Below are 19,545 nucleotides of genomic sequence, written 5' to 3'. Positions count from 1 at the left end.
TCACCGCTTGGGTCCTGCGGGTGAGCAGAGCGGGGCTGGCATGTGCTGTGCTTGCTGTATCCGTGCCGGGTTTGGTTCAGGCCCCCCAACCCGCCGTGTCCTCGAGGTGTGAGGTGTGTCACTGTGCTGCTGCTCTGCCTTGTGGCCGTGGTCCTGCCCAGGGGCTGGGGCGGGGCCTGCCGCTTCCCCAGCGTGGCCCTTTGCCCCCCTGCCCGCTGCGCCCTTCTGGGTTCATCCCGCCACGTTCTGATCGGTTCATCGTGCTCTTTCCTTTGGCAACACACACTTGGTAGAAATGGGTTAGATTATCTCGTTGTTTCTTTAAATGTGAGTTTGTGCCTTTTTTGTCTCCTAATCTTCCAATACAGGCATATTGGAAACGAAATCTAATAAAAATACTAGACAGAGCTTTCCGCCTCCGCACTCTTCTCTTTTGAGGGCTGGGGCCCGGGTGTCGCTGCCGAGCGCGGTCTGCGCGGTGCCGGTCCTCCCGCCCGCATGGTGGCGCTCCAAGCCCCGCCGCTGGCCCCGCCCACCGCCGTCACGCGGACCAATAGGCGCCGAGGGCAGCGCTGAGGCGGCGGTTGGGGCCCCGCGCTGGGCCGGGGGAGGCGGGCTGCTTCCCGGTGCCCCTCGGAGCGCTTCCCGGCCGGGTCCGCGGCGGCAGCGGACATGGAACCTTCGGGCCCAGCGCAGCGCGACGCTGTGACAGAGCTGAGGTGGGCGCGTCGGGTGCGGGGCGCGTCTGTGCTCGGCTTTTCGGGAGGAAAGTAGTGAAGTCTTTGTTTAATTACCGCCGAATTAGCGAATTGTGCTTCTTACCGGGGACTTAGAGCACTTGGCGAGGATGTGCGGTCACATGAAGCGCAGCGGTAAAGCTGCTTTGCTCATTTGAAAGCCTTGGGGCTGCAGTGGGGCGGGGAGCAGCGTGAGGAGATCTCCGCCTTTCGTACTCCTCGTGCAGCGGATAGCGAGCGGCCCCGGGAGCGCCCGCGGGTTTAAGCTCAGGGAGGGAAGGGTTGGGTTGAACGTCAGGGGGAAGTTCTGCACAGGGAGGCGGTGGATGCCCCATCCCTGGAGGTGCTCAGCACCAGCTTGGATGGAGCCCTGGGCAACCCGGTCTAGCACGGATCTGGATGTTGCTGGCCCTGCCTGTGGCAGAGGGGTCGGTGTGACGTCAGAGTGACGTCAGAGTGACGATCCGTGGGGTCCCTTCCAAGCCAAGCCACTCTATGGTTCTTACTCCCCAGTGGTATATCTCATTGATGGCAGGATGAGGTCTGCAGCATACTGACCTTTTTTCCCCTAGGAACTTGTTCTGGAATAGGGCTGACTTCATGTATAAAGAGAAACTATTGTTGAGAGGAATTTGCAGCTCAGTGCGAGCTCTCTTTCAGCTCTTCCACATACGCTGTGTCACCTTGAGCAGGGCAGTCCGTTGGGGCATAAAAATACTCCTCTAATCAGGGATGTCATATTGGGATTCATTATTTAACTTCCTAGCGATCTCTGTAGGTTCCCTCAAGGTAGATAGGAAACAAACATCGTGGTGTATATTTATATCCTTTTTCTTTTAGGGTTGATTTATAACAAGATGGGTGGTAAAGTGAATTCCTTTTTAAAAGCTCTGATAATGGAGATTACCATCTTTGTGGAAACAAAACGCTAGATGGTTTTTTGACAGTAGTTGAGAGGAGCAGCAAGTTTGCTTTCTTTCGGTTGGAAGTGTGTGCTTGACACTTGAAAGCTGGAGATTACATTTGTACTACCCTGCGGGTGAAGGCACGTGATTGATTCCAACCAACAATGAATTCTTTTAAATCTTCAGCTTATAGAATTAACCACATTAAATCTATTAGGAGGCAGCAATTCAGTGCGTGAGGTAGGATGTGGCTGCAGCTTTTGTAACAAGCCACTGAGTGCGGTGACAATGCTACGGTGCTGCACCTACATTTCTCCTTCTGCATTAGAAGGATGCTGAACTTCACCCGAGTGAAAACTTGACCTGAAACACCCTCAGCCTTCTGTTTCTCTCCTAGAGGCGATCTGAATGGGCTGGGCCTTCAGAGCGTAGATTCTTTCCCTCGAGCAGATGGATTCCTTGGGTAGGGAAGATGCGTTTCAGGACTCAGCAGCCCTCTCCCTGCACGACTTAGAAAACCTGCACGACTTAGAAAACCTGCACGACTTAGAAAACCTGCACAACTTCCGCAGCCGCTCGGCGAGTGTGAGCAGCGCGGGCTCCAGCGGCCGCCTGCAGCTCCGCCAGCGGGTAGCGCAGCTCATGGCTTGCGTGGAGGACATCAGCTCAGATGATGAGATCCATGAAGAAGTGTCTCGCACTCTAGATGAAGCTTTCCTCATCTGGGGGAAAAAAATGAAGGACAAGTGGCGAGAATTCAGGTTGCCTTCCTTCTGGTTGCTGGTCTTGGCGTTTTATGCTTTGTTTGGGTTTTAGTGCCAGTTAATAAATACGTTTCTGATGGATGAAAACTGACTGAAAACCTTTCTCCTCTGTAGATAGGAATTCTGGGGGGAAATTAGCTGTTCTGAAGACCTGTTTGCATTTCAGTTTTAGCATTGGTTTTGTGTGATGTTGTTTTCTTTGTAGACTACATTTAGTGACCTGGAATGTGGGCACGGCTTCTCCACCTCCTGATGTCACCAGTTTACTTCAGCTCAATTCACTGAGCCCCACTATGGATATGTATGTTATAGGGTAAGTAAACGTTACAGAACTGACGTTGTGACTTTATTGCAAAATGGAGTTTCCACAGGAGGGTCTCTGTCTTAGATGACTTATACCAAGAGAATCTGCTCTCCTTTCTGTTGCTTCATGGCAAAATGTAGAATAACTTCTTTTCTTTAAACGGATCAGATGTTGCTGTTTCTTCGTTGGCACAAAGAACGTGCTCATTTTGATACGTGTGTTATCCAAAATTCAGCATGTTTTAAGGAGGTCACTGCAGTAACAGTAATCTTGATGCATTCAGCTTACAGGAGGTGAACTCCAGAATCACCAACTTTCTGTCTGACTTGGCGTTTGATGATCCATGGAGCATTTTTTTCATGACTGTGCTGTCTCCATTGGGATATATCAAGGTAATTGTTCACATCTTCAGCGTCACAGCAGTGAAAGAAAAGGTCTTCCCTGCTTTCATTTATCTGTTCTTTTTTTTTTTCTCAATCTCATTCTTATCCATAAAAGATATGTTGATGGTCTTTTGCGGGTATCAGTCATATCCATAGGTGCAGGAATGTTAGAAATCTTTCTCTGACAAACTCATGTTTTCCTGTTGTATTGCTTAAAGATGTTTAAAAAAAAGGTCTCTATTAGTAATAATGATGTCCCTAAATTTAGCAGTGAAAGTTGGACACGGCTTTTCATTTCTCATTAGGAACATTTGGGCAGCTTTGATGCTTTTGCAGGTCAGTTGTTCAAATACACTGGAAATGTCTCCTTTAATTGCTGTAAAGATGTGATGAGTAGAAAAACACTCTGTGATAATGAGAAAACATTCTCAAGGGGCAGAGAAATGAAGATTGCAATCAAATGCGTTGTAAACTTAGCCATCAACAGCGTATATTCTGTGGCTGCAATATCTCTCTCTTATTTGTAGAAATTCTTTTTGCTCTGTGCAGTACTGGGGAAGTGTATTGTGATGCTTCTAATGTAGTCTGCTTAATTACCTGCTTTCACTCTAAGTATCCCAAGCAGGGGCAGTGATTTCCATTAGGATTGGTGAGGTTTCTTCTATTTTTTTTTCCCAGCTTGTTTGCGGGTGAAAACTGATTGCAGATACATAGAAACAGGGTTTTAACAAGTGTGTAGATTGTTCTGAAGACTTTACTTCAATTTATGAGCTATAATATCATAGGTAGATTAAGCAGCAAGGTCTTTTGTTAAACATGGGGCATAAGATCAGCTGAAGTACTTGTGTTTCAGTTCTGTGAACCACAAATGCAGGAGGATATATGTCCTGAATATCTCTAATAAACAGAGATGGAGACCCTTTGAATGGTTTACTGGTTTTCTAAATCAAGCATTATTTTAGGGTGATTTTGCTGAGATTATTATCTGCGTGCTAATCAGGCTCAGTAGTTATCCAAATCTTTTAACTGTAATTAAACAAAACAAAGGACCCATTGGGAATTATAAAAAGACGAGAAAGTGTGATTCATTGTAGCGTAAGGCATTGCTGATAGCCTTTCAGAATCTGGCTTCAGGCAGATGTTTGGGCCCTGCATGCAGTTGAAAAGAATTCCTAGTGGCATGCATGGTTGATTTTGAATTTTAATTTGTGAATGCAGCACTTCAGACACACAAATGCTGCCACCTAATGGTTTTCAACAGGACAGGATTAGCCCTGATAATGAGAGGCGAACTAGGTCATTGACATGTCTCCCTGTTACTGGCAGGCCAGTAACAAAACAGGCAGTGAGGAGAGCTTATGCTAGGTCTCATCTGGAAGTGGGCTGACCTAGAGAGGAGCAGTTACTTGTTTTGTGCCATTTTGTAGTGGTCTGTGCGTCCTGAGGGGATGTTGGGGGACAAATACAGCAAGTGAACACTGAGCTAAGGAAACCAGAGCTGAGCCTGTGGACTAGATCTCTTCTAAAGGGGCAGAAAGATTTCATGTCTCATGTACATCACTATGGAAAGGAGAATAAGGGTTCCACAAATGTCTGATTGGATACAGATATTTTTGCTACCTAGTGACTGTGATTCATCATTTCATTATTACATGTTTAGTATTTCATTGGGTTCAAGGACAATGAAACTGTATGTATTCAGAAATCATAGATCAGTGTAGATGTGGAGACAAAGAATGAAGGAACTGTAGTAAATTTTAGGTCCAGTTGGTACACTTCTCCTGAAGTTCTGTTGTCAATCTTAAGACTTTATTTAATGTAGTCTGTCTCCAAGTTCAGCCAACACAAAATTGAACTGCAGTTAATTTATTTCAATGTCTTTAGTTTAAGTTGTATTGTTATCATTAAAACGAATTAAACTGAGTTCTGTGACTCCACCGAGGAACATCACAAGATTAAAGCTTATAAATGCTGTAAGGACCAGCTCCATTGGGCTGCCTTCCCCATGAGAATGTGTCTGCATGTACTGTGTGCCAGTTTCAATGCCAGGCTTGGCTCAAGGATCGCATGACTTCTGCTCTGGTGCTCTTTACCTAAGAGCTCCTATGAAGTACGTCCAAGGAGTTTCTAATACCTGTCTGGAAATGACAGTGTTGTATCTTTTACAGCTCTCCTCCGTCCGCATGCAGGGATTGCTGCTCCTGATCTTTGTGAAACACGCCCATCTTCCTTTCATTCGGGATGTTCGTACCCACTACACACGCACGGGCCTATATGGATACTGGGTAAAGAGATATTCAGTATTGAATTTCATTGGTTACTTATGCATATGGTGCTTTGTGCCTCTCAATGGTTTCGTGGTGGGAGAGAGAGTATCTGACTTGCTTAAAAATGAATAAACCGACAAGCAGTGAGGCTTAGTGGTTTGAAGCTGGTATGCAAATATGTTGCACAGACCATAATATTTCACCAGTTTATCACTGATGTACAACAACTTACACGGAAAGAAATAGTGCTCACTTAAATTGAAAGGTCTGAATATTTTATATGCGGTGTCACGTGTTGTTTGCAGGTGTTGACTGTGGTTTTGGACACCGCTGTCAATCTTTTGTGTTCCAGGGGAACAAAGGAGGGGTCACCATTCGTATGTCCCTCTATGGGCATACAATTTGTTTCATAAACTGCCACCTGCCAGCACACATGGAGAACACAGAGCAGCGGCTGGACGACTTTGAGAAAATTCTGGAAATGCAGTTTGAAGAAGAGAATATTCCAAGTACACTGGATCATGAGTGAGTCCTTCTGACAGTACTGTCTGTATCTGTATTGGTTTTTTTTTCTGTTAAAAATGCCTATCTAGGGTAGATATGTAACAGCAGTTTAATTGTTAATGTGTTCATTGAAATTAGGGTAAATATGCCTGAAACATGAGTTTAAAAATCACTAGTTTTCCTCTCCTAGTAAGTGTTTGGTATTTCTGTCTGTTTCATTTTCTTGACAGTGCCCATGGGCAGTATCAAATCACCTCCTCTTGTAAGAGGAAAGTACAGATGTTATTAAGTTTAAGCTTTGTTACTATATTATCAAACGTGGAACACCAGCCCTTGGACAAAACAAGAGAAGTAGGGATTTTCAAAGAGATCTTCATTTATTTGGGTCGAGAAATTTCCTGTTGTCTAAAGCATTGCTGCAGTGCTACATAATAACTGCTTTTATTCCTAATAGCTACAGAACACCTAGTTTGTACTCCTGCTTTCCCAAGGTGCTCTGGATTAACATAATCAAGGAGTGAATAAGTCATGTATTTTGTTACTTAATTTACTTACTGTGAAAATTGAATTCTAAATCTGTTTCTAATAGATACGTAAGTCATTAGGGTGCTTGGGATGGGTTAATACCCAGGCAGTAATGAGCAAGCAGCAGGAATGCAAGGGGCTTAATTGACTGCTTCAATTCCTTTGAATTTCTTGTTTAGCAGGCTGTACCTCTGGAAGCTTATCTATATCATAATGTTTGTGTTTGTGCTGTTTAGATTAAGTAATCTAAGTGATTAGAGCACCTAATTAGCATTATGGTTTCTGTTCTATTGAATTCTTCCCTTATGAGTTAACTAATTCCTACAAATCTTCTGTGGTTGTTTATTTGTTTTAGTGTTCTCTTTTGGTTTGGAGATCTGAACTTCCGAATAGCAGATTACGGCATACATTTTGTCAGAGAATCAATAAATAACAAGCGATTCAATCTGCTGTGGGACAAGGACCAGGTTTGTTGTGTTTTAATTGTTATGGTTAAATGGATACAAGTACAGCACATAATTCACATTAACTCTCAAGTTGCTCATTTCTATTTAAAAAAACAAATTCAGAGTAGTCGTGAAGTGGAACAGTTTTACCACCTCTTTATTCTCTTGCTTCTCAGTCATAAGCCTCAATTAACTGCAAACTTTTTATGCTTTTCATTTCCTACTCCTAATTTCCTGTTTGGCTGAGGTTTTTTTTTCTAATCTTCACAGCCTGTGAATTGTTCTTCATGTTAATTGCTCCTTTCTGCTGCTCCCAAGAATTATATTTTAAGAGACTCTTATTCTGGAACGAATTAGAAATTTGTTAACAGATCGTGTCAAGAGTTCTGGCAGTAACAAATTGGCACTTCTAAATTTATTTTTCCAAATGTTGAGCTGACTGAAATATTCAGTTCTTGGAAAATGCTTTCTCAAGTCCTTTTCAAATAACCTTTTAGGCTCTGATTTGTAATCATAACTTTAAAGTTTTCCTCTAATTTCTGCAGTTAAATATGGCAAAAAAGAAGGAGGCATTTCTTCAGGAATTCATAGAGGGTCCTCTGCAGTTTAAACCCACCTACAAGTTTGACCTTCATTCAGATGTGTATGATACAAGGTAAACACATAAGAAGATATATTCAGATGTGAAGTATTACAAGAAATAAGGTGCTTGAGTAATGAGAACTTTGCTAAGCAAGTCTGAGTTTCCTGAGTATGCTGATTACTTGAAGCTGTTCTGAAGCTATTCTGTTTGGCTCATTCAGTGGGCAGATGTGAAATGTTTCTGAAGAAGCCCAAATCTGCTGATCACATAAGGGAAGCAGGAGGGAATCCTTTTTGGAAAGACTAGATTAACAGGGTAAACTAGTACTCGATTATGCAGTTTTGGTTTGTTTTCTTTAATGTTAAAAGCACCCTTTGGTTATAAAAAAATAAGTGAAAGGGGAAGAACAATCATCTGCAATGTTTCTTTTCCTTCTCTGCTTTGGCATTTCACTTGTTACTGATGGCATTTGAAAAGAGATGCAAAAACGTCTTTAAAATAATTCTAAGTTGTGAAATGGAGTACTTTAAATTTGCATAGTTTTTCTCTTGTTTGTTGTTAAAAATCAGCCTTGTGTTTCAACAGAAGGATAAGTTCCTGTCCAAACAGAGTTTTTTGTACTGACATATTTCTTTATTTCCAGAGAGCAGAAGTCCCTGTTTTGGTTTAAGTAAGAAGATAACCTTCTGGATTTCATAGATTTGTAAATATTTCAGAATCAAAACAATGCTTTTGATTTGATTTTTATGAAATATTGGAAAATCAGAAGACAACTGATTTTCTGCAGGGATTTTCTGAACCTGTCTGAAAGCTGTAGTGTTATCTACTCTGCTGTTGCATGCAAACCTTGAGAATTTGTTCATTTGTACGCAAAGACTTTTTGTGAAGAGATCCAATGGAACCAGAGGTAAATTCAGTTAGCAAAAAACATGCATAAAAATCCAAACCTCAAAATTCTAAGAACTATTCACAGCCTGGTAGCCTGTGTTAGTTTATTAGAGGAAGAAAAAGTATCCTTACACATACTGTGTGTGTTCTGCTATTGCCAGCAGAGCTGTTCTGGTTGGATGGAGAGGTGCTCAGTAAACCTCAAGGCACTTGTCTCTTTTCAGCATCACTGAGAAGTGTGCTTTATCTGAAGCACACGGTATTTTGTTATCTTCCATACATGCACATTCAGCGTGGATTTTGAGTTTTCCTTTCCCACCTAATGTGCCCTGTTCTCTAAAATATTGAGTGTATGAACTTCAGCTGTTGTTCTGGTATTTTCTTGCACAGCAGAGCAGACCTATGGCTTCTCATAGAGATTTCTGTCGGTTTATATAATTGCTGGAGTGATGGGTGTAGCCCCTTAGACATTTAAAATCTTGTCACCTTTCTAAAGGTGAGTCAGACTTCTTATGTGGGAAGGGGTTTTAAACAAAAAAGAAGTGTTGAATATCAAACCAAATGGTATTTCCACTTTACGATGATTCTGATATTTGAAGATATTAAACTGACAGTTGTCCTTACACAGCCTGCTCATTAACTCTTATAATTCAATCCAGTCCATTCTAATTCCTCTTCCATAGGGTATGATCTTTTCTCCATTTCAATTTGAAGTGATACATCCTTACAGAGAGTTGCTGTTAAGTCTTCCACTACAGAGGGAACCACAAAAGGCTCATGTCTTCTGTTGTTATTGATATAGTATAAAAGGAAACTGAATTATGATTGCAGTTTGATGTATGTTACAGTTGCAGACACAGTTTTATTAGTTATGGGGTTTTTCTAGCCTCTTGTTATGGGGCAGCAGCAGCTCGAAGACTTGAAATATGGTTTGGTACAGGTTAGAGAAACTTTAAGCATAAAGTTGCCATGTCACATATGATTAATGTAAGGTACCTAAATTTTGTCCAGTTCTAGTTGTTGAATTGTTCCCAAAAATTCTGTAAAATTTCAGATACAGTTCAGGCTTTTCCTACGTCCTTAAAGTCATGCCCTTTTCCTCAGAATGGCTATCTAGCTGAACCTTAGGGCTGTTGCTGTATCATCTCAGCATTCTTGCATGTTCTCAGGGAGCCTCTTAGGAGAAAGTATCATTTCCTGTACGAAGCTGACTAACCCATTGGAATGCACTTCTCCCCTTCATTTTACTCCTCTCTCATAATCCTATGAAGCGCATCTCCTGAACGTGGAGTTGCATTCAAATTAAGGAATTGTTTGGTGTAAAGCATGTCAAACAGAGCTGTAAAATGAAGCTTGGATATGATTGCCTTCTTATATTAATACACATCTGACAGTCTTTCCAACTATGAGTAGATTTTGCACACTATTCTTAGTTTTTGACAACTGCTTTTTCTTCTCATTTCACTTTTGTACTCTCGTTTCTGCAGTGAGAAGAAAAGGAAGCCAGCATGGACTGATAGAATTCTCTGGAGAGTGAAAAATCTCTGCCAGCATGCATCAAAAGAAGATGAATTCTCTGAAGAAGAGCAGACTATTTCTGTTACATTAAATAACTATATCAGTCACATGAGTTATGGCATCAGCGATCACAAACCTGTTACAGGAACTTTTGGGCTTGAGGTACTGTCTTTTTTTTTGTTAAGTCTTACCTTACAGAAGCTGTTTTCCTACCCTTTGTCAATCTAGGTCTTTGTGATTAAAGTGAAGGCAGCAAATTTCTATCAGTTTGTTTCTATTCAGTTAAGAATACCACAGTATATGTGGTAGAAAATAACCTGAAAGGGGTGACTGAAAGGCAGACAGACTTTTCTGAGTGTAAATTCTGTTTTCCTGTCTAGTTGAAGCCTCTTCTATCAGATCCTCTGGTCACACTGAGTCCTGAGGGTGAGTGGAGTGCAGAACATGACGTTCTGCTCAGCTATTCTGCAGTGCCTGGGTTCCCAAGCAGTGCCTGGGACTGGATTGGGCTCTTCAAGGTAACGTTACTGCATTGTGACTCTTTAATGAAAATGGTGAATATGATTGGAGAAAATAGTTGATAATCTTTTGACACGGGACGTGGAAAACTCTCAAAATAGCAGTCCTGTGGCCTTGATTGCTGATAGCTCTGGAAGAGGGAGTTTGGTTGCCTATCAGGATGAATGTGGACTTTTTCCCACTCTTTACATTATCTGCTAAGATAACATAGTGTTTTGATTAAGTAATGGTTTACAGGAGCTGTAAAAAAGAATTGCCGTCTCCTAATACCTGAAGTTTAAAAGATTTTTACAGGAGAGAAGCGACTGTTAGTGAAAGTGTGAGAACAGATAAGTCACATCTTTTCAGAAATTAAAGAAATTAAAATTCTGGGCATACTCCAGAAATGTTTTGGTCTTAAAAGTGGAATAATAAACATGTATCTTGCATCTTCGAGTTTTCCATGCGATGTGTTCTGTTTCCTTCAGAAGGCTGATGCTTTGTATCTTCCTTCACAGGTGACTTTCAGACATGCAAATGACTACGTTACTTATGCTTGGGTAGAAGATGATGAAATTTCTTCTAACAAAGACAGTAAACAAGTAATTACATCTCTTTCTAGTATAGTTCCTTTCAGAGAAGTGTTCAAGGATCTTTTTGTTCTATATCCTCTTCTTCAGGATTTTCTCCTCTTCCTCTACAGCCAAACATATCTGGGAATGAAGTTACTGTTTAAAATACCTCTTCTTTCGTAATGTTGACGTAGTCCAGCATGTGTTCTCAGATCTGGTCTTAATGTTTAAAGGAACTGATGAAAATAATTTTCTCCGTAGTCACTTTTAATTATATTTTCTAAGTTTCTTAATAGATCTTAAATACTTAAGTCACTGTATAATTTTTTTAATTACAATTGTAAGTACCTAATTCAACTGGCACAATTAGTTCCAGGTATCTAACAGAGTTACAGTGTTCTTTTCTTCGTTTTGGCCCCTTTTTAAAAGCTTCTGTCTGTTATGTAGCATTCTAGTTATGATTACCTAAAGTGATTTAAAAAATAAGTAGTAAACAAACACCTGAATGCATTGGAGTACAAATGACCTGTTTCCACAGGTATTCCTCCATACAAATAGGTATTTAATTTTTGAGGCACAGTCAGTGAGATTTTCCAGACAATAAAGGAAAGCAGTTTTTTTCTTATTAGAGGTTGTTTAAGTGAGCAGTCAAGTTTATAAAAAGAGCCCAAATTGTCTTATGTTTGAAAAGTTATTCTGACTCTCAAAATTTCTCTCCTATCTTGCATTTCCATTACTAAGCTTAAAAATCTAAGCACTATTTATGTTATTTAGCAGAATACTGTAGGCTGCAGTCCAGGAACCATATGTCTTTAGGGTACTACAAACTGAGGTTCATGTAACACCCTGTTGCCACGGGGAGGCAGTTCATCTCCTTCAGTGCTGCTTGTATGGCTTTGCCACTTCTCTTACAACTCTGACTTTCTCCTTTCTTGCTGAGCCAAGGCAGCTTGCTAACAAGATGAAGGATATTCCCTTCCTGGGTTTTCAAATGGTTTCAGAGTTATTTGTCCTTTTTAGCTTACATTTAAAAATTTGCTTATAAATACTGATTTTATAGTGTCCTGAAAGGCAGAGGCTGCATTTTGAAAGTTGTCTTCTCTGAAAATTGCCTGTTGCCCCTTTTCTTTTTCTTGTTGACAGGTTTACATGAGTGCTGCAGAAATACCTGATGTGGGAGGAGAATTTCTGCTTTGTTATTACAGCAATAATTTGCAGTCAATAGTTGGTATCAGCCAGCCTTTCCAGGTAATATATTTGGAAGCTTTGATTATCTGAACATAGGTGTGTACAGCTGTTGATCTTAGAGGAGTGGCAGCAGCACTAATTACAAAAAGGATGTGTGTTAGACTCTGAGTAGCTATAATGGGAATGTGATATGACAGCTTTTTCTTTCTCAGCTTTCAGTTTTTTGACCTTCAGGCTCTGTCAGTTAAATTCTGAGTATATGTATAGATGAGAACTCATCTTAGTGCTACCAAGTTTCTGACAGACTGTAATTGAACTGCTTGTGCTGCTTCCTGTGGCAGATTTGTACAGACGTGCTTCCTGTATCACTTACACCTGGGGAAGGCAGGACAGTTGAAAGTCAAGTTATTTGTTTAACGGGCCTTGTTTGATTTCTGAAAGCACAATTCAACCTTAATAGAAGTGGTTGATCTTTGTTTCTTCTACAAGAGCCGAAATTCTGCTTCTACTTTGCCAAGATTATTTTGTTTGTGCCCATGCTGCTGTGGTTGTGCTAACGTGTTAGAGGATGGTTGAAATGGAAGTTCTGCACTGTTGTTGGATGAAGCAGATTGAGAACACAGTGACGCTGTTACCCAAGGGGATATACTAATGAAAGTTGCTGGGCTTGCTGGTAAATCTCAGGGATACTGTTCATATTTTATTCTGTATACTAGTAAGAAGCTTTAGGGAGTCTGGTGTTTCAGCTGTCTCTGAGCTTAAGAACTGACACAGACTCTGCAGCATAGTTTCAATTGCATGTAGATAAACATGCCATATAGTAAGTATGTGGGCTGTATTGTATGGTGATGTATTGATATTCAGAAACACTGTGCTGTTCTGTACTGTGTTAATTTGTTTTAATTGTTGTTTTTCTTCTAGATTCATCCGAATAGAACATTAATAGAAAAGGATCTGGCCCAGGAAGAGAACACTTGGATACACAAACCTGACAATCTAGAATCACATAATGAGTTCTGAAGTCAGAGGGACATTTAGTGGTCCTGATTCAGGAGTCAGATGATTCTTTATGTCTTAATGATTATAAGCTTTTACTCTTAGAAGATGGAGTAATACAGTGCAAATAAGACAGGTGGGGCTGTTTGGAAACAGTGTAAGCTCATAGAAGAGAATTAATTGTGGATGCAGATATTTTTACTGTTACAGAGAAGGTAACTCTTGCCACGAATAGGAGCTGTAAAAATAGCACCTAGTAAATGCTGTGTGATTTAAGATGTTTTTAATCCAATGACTTACCCTAAACAAGCTGCATTCTGTAATAGGTATTTAGGCCTATTCCTTTTCATTTTTGTAGAGGATATTTTATTTACAATATAATATATTTCCTAAACTATAACTGCTTAATCACTTTTCAGTTTTTGAGTTGAAATGAAATTATTTAAAAATTATTTATTAGATACAGCTAGCTAGTTTATTTTAAATTTTTATTTGACTTTTAAAAGTAAACTAATTACCTTTTGGGAAACACATGTGGTAACAAGTCATACAAAAACTCAGTATTTGAAGTATGAACATTTTCCTTCTGTCGTAGATCCCTCTTCCTCATGCCTTACTGATAATGGCATTTCTCATTTTTAATTTTTCCAGATTGAGATACATTTATCAAAACACACTTTTTGTGTGTTTGTTTTTGAGGGGGCAGTTCTTCTTTTACAAAATAGCTTAGCCATTTGCCTGTTCCTTTTCTCCCTCTGATTTAAAAAGATAATGTAAAAATACTTCTATAGTTGCCCCTGCCTCAGAGTTAACAGGTTCCCAGGGTTTCTGAAGGAAATTGCTGCAGTTGAGAAACTCTTTAGCAAAGGTGAGCAGACCATGGTTCACGAGGTGCTTGTTGGCAGAGAGCTGGTGAACACGATATGAACCCTGACTCTTCTCTGCTGTCGCATATTTAGAAAGCTAAAATCATATTTCAGTTCTTCCCTGGTACTATAATGACACACTTTTGCTATGCATACTGCAGAGATTACATGAATCGTAAGTGGGAAATTTCAGTGGAATAAGTTCTTCCTTCTGTGCTGGCAAAAATAGTTCAACTCCAAATGATAACAGGCTGCAAAACTAGTATTCTTATCGGTGCTTTGACTTGAATGAATTCTGTGCACTTGAGGGTGGAAATAGAATAAAAAAGACCAAGTACTTTTAAGGGCCTGAAAAGTAGATAGCTTTCAGAAATGGTTTTGTTTGTTGACGAGGGAATTGGGATCTTTGGAAAGAAGGCACACCAACATTCCACAGAACCTCAGACTGTAGTGATGGAAAAGAGCATTTCTTGGTCTCTCATTTTCTGGATACACAGCTTTGAGCTACCTGAGTGTATGGTAAGTGAAGGTAGCTACTAATCACTGTCTTGTTAGTTACGGATGGAAAAGACGAAATTCACTTCAAATGGAGCAGGGGAGCAAAGGATGCTGGTGTGTGTATTCTGGAATATTGCTTCAGAACTGAATGGATTCTAGTTTTATACTTTTTCTCAAAGGTTCTTTTTGTTGGGATTCTTTTGAAGAAAGAAAGTGAACACCTTGATGGGAAATTTCTTTTGCAGTCACTTCCTTCTGTTATTCACTATAAAATCTTCTGCAATCCTAGAGTTTTTGTGTGCTTTGGAAATTATAAGATGAGTAAACGAGCTAGATTGTTGTAGTTTGGGGCTTAAGAGCACCTAGCCTCTGTAAATTTTAGTTGCATCTTAGTGTAATGCTTGGTGTTGGAAACAATTTCCAGTTGTAAGCCATGAGGGCAGGTTCAGAAGATGCTGTGTTCATTGCATGGATTAAAGCTGCTTTGAGTTTTTCAGTTTGTACATTCCTGTTACGCTTTGGAACAATGTTAGAAACCATTTTCACGTTTGTAGCAGTCTTCAAAGAATTTGTTTTGCACTGAATCTTTCAAATATGGGACTCTTCACCACAGGTTCAGCATCGGACTAATCACTACTGGAGTGCAAATAAGTTGCAGGTTTAGAGTTGATACTGTTTCTGATTTTATTTTCTTTTACTTGTGTAACCATTATACCGAGGCTATGCAAGGAGAAACCCACCGAGAGCTCCTGGAGCTGTGGTCTCTTAATTCCAGAACACAGCTGGTGATTTATTGTGGACCAAGATCCAGTTTCTTCTAACCAGGGTGCATCTGCCATTCATGAGCAGCACAGAGGGGGAGCCATGCAGCCACTTTACATGGGCGAGAAACCCAAGCTCCTTAATGTTGTATGAGAGCTGGTAACTCTCAGTTGCTGGAGAGAGAAGCTGCATTTTGTAAACTAATCCTTTGCACCACAGGACTTCACTGAAAATGCCCGCAGCTGCTGTGATTGAATCTGCTTGTGTGTTAGTAGGATGCTGCACAGAACTGCACACTTCTTCCTTAAGTGTTGTGCACACAGTAGCAGTTTTGTTTACTACAGTTACCTATGGTAGCTTTTCAGACTATTCCATGACCTGTAATGATGCAATTTCTAGCAAAATTTATCTTTTTTTATAGCACCTTCAATTGGATGTTATGACCACTGGAGATGTTTTTATACTCGTGTGTTTTCTTTTCATGTACAACTAAAATAAATCCTGGCAGTGAAATGTTCCACGTGGCCTTAATTAATTTGAGAACGAAGATGTTGGTTCGGGTGGGGAGAACGAATTCCATGCATGGTGATCTTTCCCCAAGATATTTTGGTGATGTTTTACTTTCACGCACGTTAGTACTTTAGAATGGAAATGTGTCAGTAACACATCCAGTAGGGCTTCGGACTGAAAAATAAGGTGAAAGATGAATACTTTCCTTGTTTGTATGAGTGCAACTTGTGATTGTAGGAGCGCATCTACGCTTGCATATACAGGGGCAAGTTGGAAACAGCTTTAGCCCTCTAATGGGAGGTGGTGAAATACAGTGATGTTCGGCCTTGTCCCATGTATAGGTCTGTGTGATCTGTGATTCTTTGCAGAAGAATGGTGATCGAACTTTTGTATCCATTGGGAAGAGAGAGTGTGTTGAAACTAAGCATGTTGTTTCCACAGTTTCTCTTAATATACTGTCTCGTGGAAGAGGGCAGTGGGGAGGAGTTGAATGAGTGGTAGTTGAGAGTAAAAGACAAAAATTAAAGTGCTGTTTTGCCAGGGGAAACAAAGAAAAGAAGGAATCAGTTACTGTTGCTTCTCTTGAAGCATTCTTAGATCTATTACAGATCACTTCCTCCTTACTCCCTGAGATTTTGATTGCTGAGGTTTTGTTATTTTCTTTGTAAAAATGCTCAAACCACTTAAATTGCTTTCTAAACTTTTAGGAATAGCTTTGAAGTAAAATTATTAGCAAATAATTTCCATCTAAGAGTAACTTTTCGTCACCCCTTGCTGAGTGAATTTATTTTAAAAACAATGTATTTTAAAATAGGAAATATGTCTACCAAGGAATGTTGCTCAGTATAGCCTTACTTAACTTCAATATATGTGATGTGTAGCTCCCCTCAGGATACGCAGTGTATCACTGCACACAGATAGTGCAGCTCAGTATAAACAGGAAACATTTCGAAGATGTCTTGCGTGTTTGGTAGACCCTAAAAATACATTTTGATAAAGACTATTGTTTCTCCTACCACTACTTCCTTCTCTGCTCTTGGACGCTAAGTGACACTCGGATGAACTTGTCTTAATGTACTGTGGTTGAAAGGCCAACTGAACAAAGCTCAAGTTTGGCTTTCCTTGAGAGAGGAAATGATTCCCTTTCTGAGAACTCTGCATTTCTAACAAGAATATTCCTAATGTTTTTTTCCTGCCCTCTGCTAGAGGGATCTGCTGTTTGGAAGTGACTGAAATTCTTTTGTAACAACATGATATTGAGATCGCAGGAACTTGCTGGTACCTGTCAAAGTAGAAGCACCAATAATATCTAACTTCATAACTCATACATTAAGCTAATAATATCCATGCTTCCTTATGCCTCTTTTTTCTTTTCACTAACCTTGAAAGAGAATGGGAAAAAAAAGACTTTTTTTGTAAAGGTGGAAGTATTTGAGGCCAGTTTTCTATTTGTGCAGCTTTCTTTCATCTTATTCTTTAACTCTTTTCTTCAGCAACAAACTCAAACGTTAGGGTTATGTGTCAGTACAGTGTGCAGAGTAAGCTATTCTTTGTGTGGCTGCTTTATTTAACCAAGGCAATGGCACTCACCACCTAATTAATCTGTACCATATTCATTGTGTTTAGTTACTCTGGAAACAGAGCTTTCAGGGGGACTACTCAGACTTTGTTCAATAACTTCAAGACAGACAGCATACGAATGCACACGTCCTACCTGTCATATTATAATGGAACTGTCTTCTTCCTCTCATAAGGTCACTGCAATTGAAAAATGTGAACGTTTCATACGTGAGATATAGAAAGTAGCAAGAGAACCAGTGTGTAACACAGGCTGGAGGAATCACTGGAGGAAAACAGTGAAGATGGAGGAAGTATGAGATCTTGGAACACAAATTGGTGAGAGGAAATGAGAGGTGCAGGGGACAGTTCAGAATGCAAGAACTTGCTAGCATCACAAAAAGGAAAAGATAATACTTATTTTAGCATGCTAACCAGAAATGGATTGAAACGGAAAGTTAGCAGTTGCAGATGGTAGACCTAGTTTTAACGTGCAGTGCTTGGCCTTGGCAGAAACCAACCTGTGTTCACCTTTTCCCTTTTCTTTATATTTTTTCAGCCCCTCTCTGCTTAGTCTGCCTTTCTTTTGTCAAATCTTATTCTCCTTTGTAGCCAACTTCAAGAAGTTTATTTTTGTACAGAATTCTGGCGTCTGTGTCTCAAATCATTCCAGGTAAACAACCTTCATGTCCTAGACCATTAATCTTTGTAATGTCTCTGTACGTGAAGGGCAGATAAGATAGACAAGGTATTGCTCCATGTTTCTGAGAATGGGGCAGTTTTGTCTGAGGAGGGAACGGAGATGTTCCCTTTCTTTAATGTGGTAAAACCTTAATGTGGTAAAAAAAAAAGTAGAACCTTACGTAGTAGAAAGTAAATGATGGAAGGGAATGATTTTTGGTTGGGGCCAATCTTCTGTGTGACAGCAAAGGTCACTGTAAGAATGATTCCAGATATGAAAGGCAGGAGAACAATGACAGGCCTTTTCTTTTCAGTAAGTTCTTCGTTGTGTCTGTTCTTGAAGCAGTATCCTCTGGAATTTAGGGTCGAAAACTCAAGCTTGGCTCTCCAGAAAAGACTGAAGGAATTGTAACAGCAAGACTTGAAATACCTAATGTTTAAACTGATCCTTTATTGTCATTGTCAGGATATCTCCAACTGTGAGGGGACTGTGCATCTAGGTGCTACATTAGTGAATGATGTGGCTGTAGTGAAGATCTGTGATACTATTTTACCAGCTTATTTTTGTCAAATTTGCAGTGGGATTTTTTGTGTAGTAATGTGCAAGTTGATTTCCTTTGTCCTGCTTAGTTAGCTACTCAAGGATTCAGTTAATGATGATTTCATTCTAGAGTAATTTGAAGAACTTCCTGTAGTTACCATGGGAGTAATCAGTGTTTTCTATCTGCTTTAAACCAAGTATCTTAGAGCTGAAGATGAAGAATCTTTTCTTATAAAAGTCTGCCATGTTGTTTCGTGCTCATTCCCATGAATCTGCATCCGCAGCAGCTTGGCTTCCCTGAGTCACTGGGACAAAACTGGAACATCAACAAAGTTTAGAGCAATAAACATCGACATAAATTTAGGTTTCTTGGAACTGTCTCTACACATTGTAATAGTGGAAACGAGTCTTGAACTTAATTGTTTCAGCTCACACCTACCCTTAGTATAAATACAGAAGTTTCTCTCTTCCTCTTGCAACAGGGCTCTGAACCAAAGCCTGCAGCTAGTTGAGGTTCTCATCCTACTAATTTACCTTGGGAAGATGGAACTGCAAATCGAATGCATTCCTACAGGAGAAATCATCCGCGTGGTTAGTCGCAACGGAGGACGCAAGACTGTAAGCCTGGTCTGTTATTCCTCGTTCCCTTCTTGTGTTAGTTGTGTGCTGAACAACGTAGTAACAGTGGTCCTGAATGGAGACTCAATCATGGGGAAAAAAAAGAAGTTGTTTGATCCTTGAAGTGACTGTTGCTGGCAGGAGTTTTTTCTCAGTGTCATGGAATCGGTTGCAGTGAATGTTGTGTTCAGGGGCTGGGAGTTTGGGAAGTCATGAAGGTGCATTTCCAGAAGAAGCCTGCTGGAGCACTGAGGTTAGTGTGGCCTGCTGCTGGTGTAACGGCCTTGTGCTTTCCGTCAGCGTTCTGGAACTTTCAAAGTTCAGAGGGAAGCAGTTTTCAGAGGCGTTCAGCTCTGCAGCACTGGTCCTCCACGTCACTGGATTCCATCTACATGCCACAGGTGGTGTCCTGTTGTCATTTCTGCACTCGAAAA

The 19,545-nt window shown here is 40.4% G+C and overlaps 1 protein-coding gene across 2 annotated transcripts; it reads left to right on the top strand.

Moving 5' to 3' along the window:
- The first annotated feature begins 607 nt into the window (after window positions 1–607).
- Window positions 608–15,721, top strand: INPP5K (inositol polyphosphate-5-phosphatase K). 2 transcript variants are annotated; one of them, XM_065731819.1, is made up of 13 exons: window positions 608–719; window positions 2,612–2,719; window positions 2,994–3,102; window positions 5,262–5,378; window positions 5,713–5,885; window positions 6,745–6,856; window positions 7,381–7,490; window positions 8,062–8,088; window positions 9,794–9,986; window positions 10,205–10,342; window positions 10,841–10,924; window positions 12,038–12,142; window positions 13,004–15,721. In XM_065731819.1, the coding sequence occupies exons 1-13, from the start codon at window positions 673–675 to the stop codon at window positions 13,100–13,102; spliced, it is 1,422 nt and encodes a 473-aa protein (XP_065587891.1). In that variant the 5' UTR covers window positions 608–672; the 3' UTR covers window positions 13,103–15,721. The 2 variants fall into 2 exon arrangements, with proteins under 2 accessions (XP_065587891.1, XP_065587892.1); XM_065731820.1 differs by lacking the exon at window positions 8,062–8,088 and having other exon boundaries at window positions 610–719.
- The last annotated feature ends 3,824 nt before the right edge of the window (window positions 15,722–19,545 follow it).

This window comes from Cyrtonyx montezumae, unplaced genomic scaffold, assembly GCF_038088225.1.
Source record: "Cyrtonyx montezumae isolate F1298 unplaced genomic scaffold, pur_monq_1.0 scaffold_15, whole genome shotgun sequence".
Classification (NCBI taxonomy): domain Eukaryota; kingdom Metazoa; phylum Chordata; class Aves; order Galliformes; family Odontophoridae; genus Cyrtonyx; species Cyrtonyx montezumae.
The sequence above is the reverse complement of the archived record's forward strand: the minus strand, read 5'-3'. Positions and strand labels throughout refer to the sequence as shown.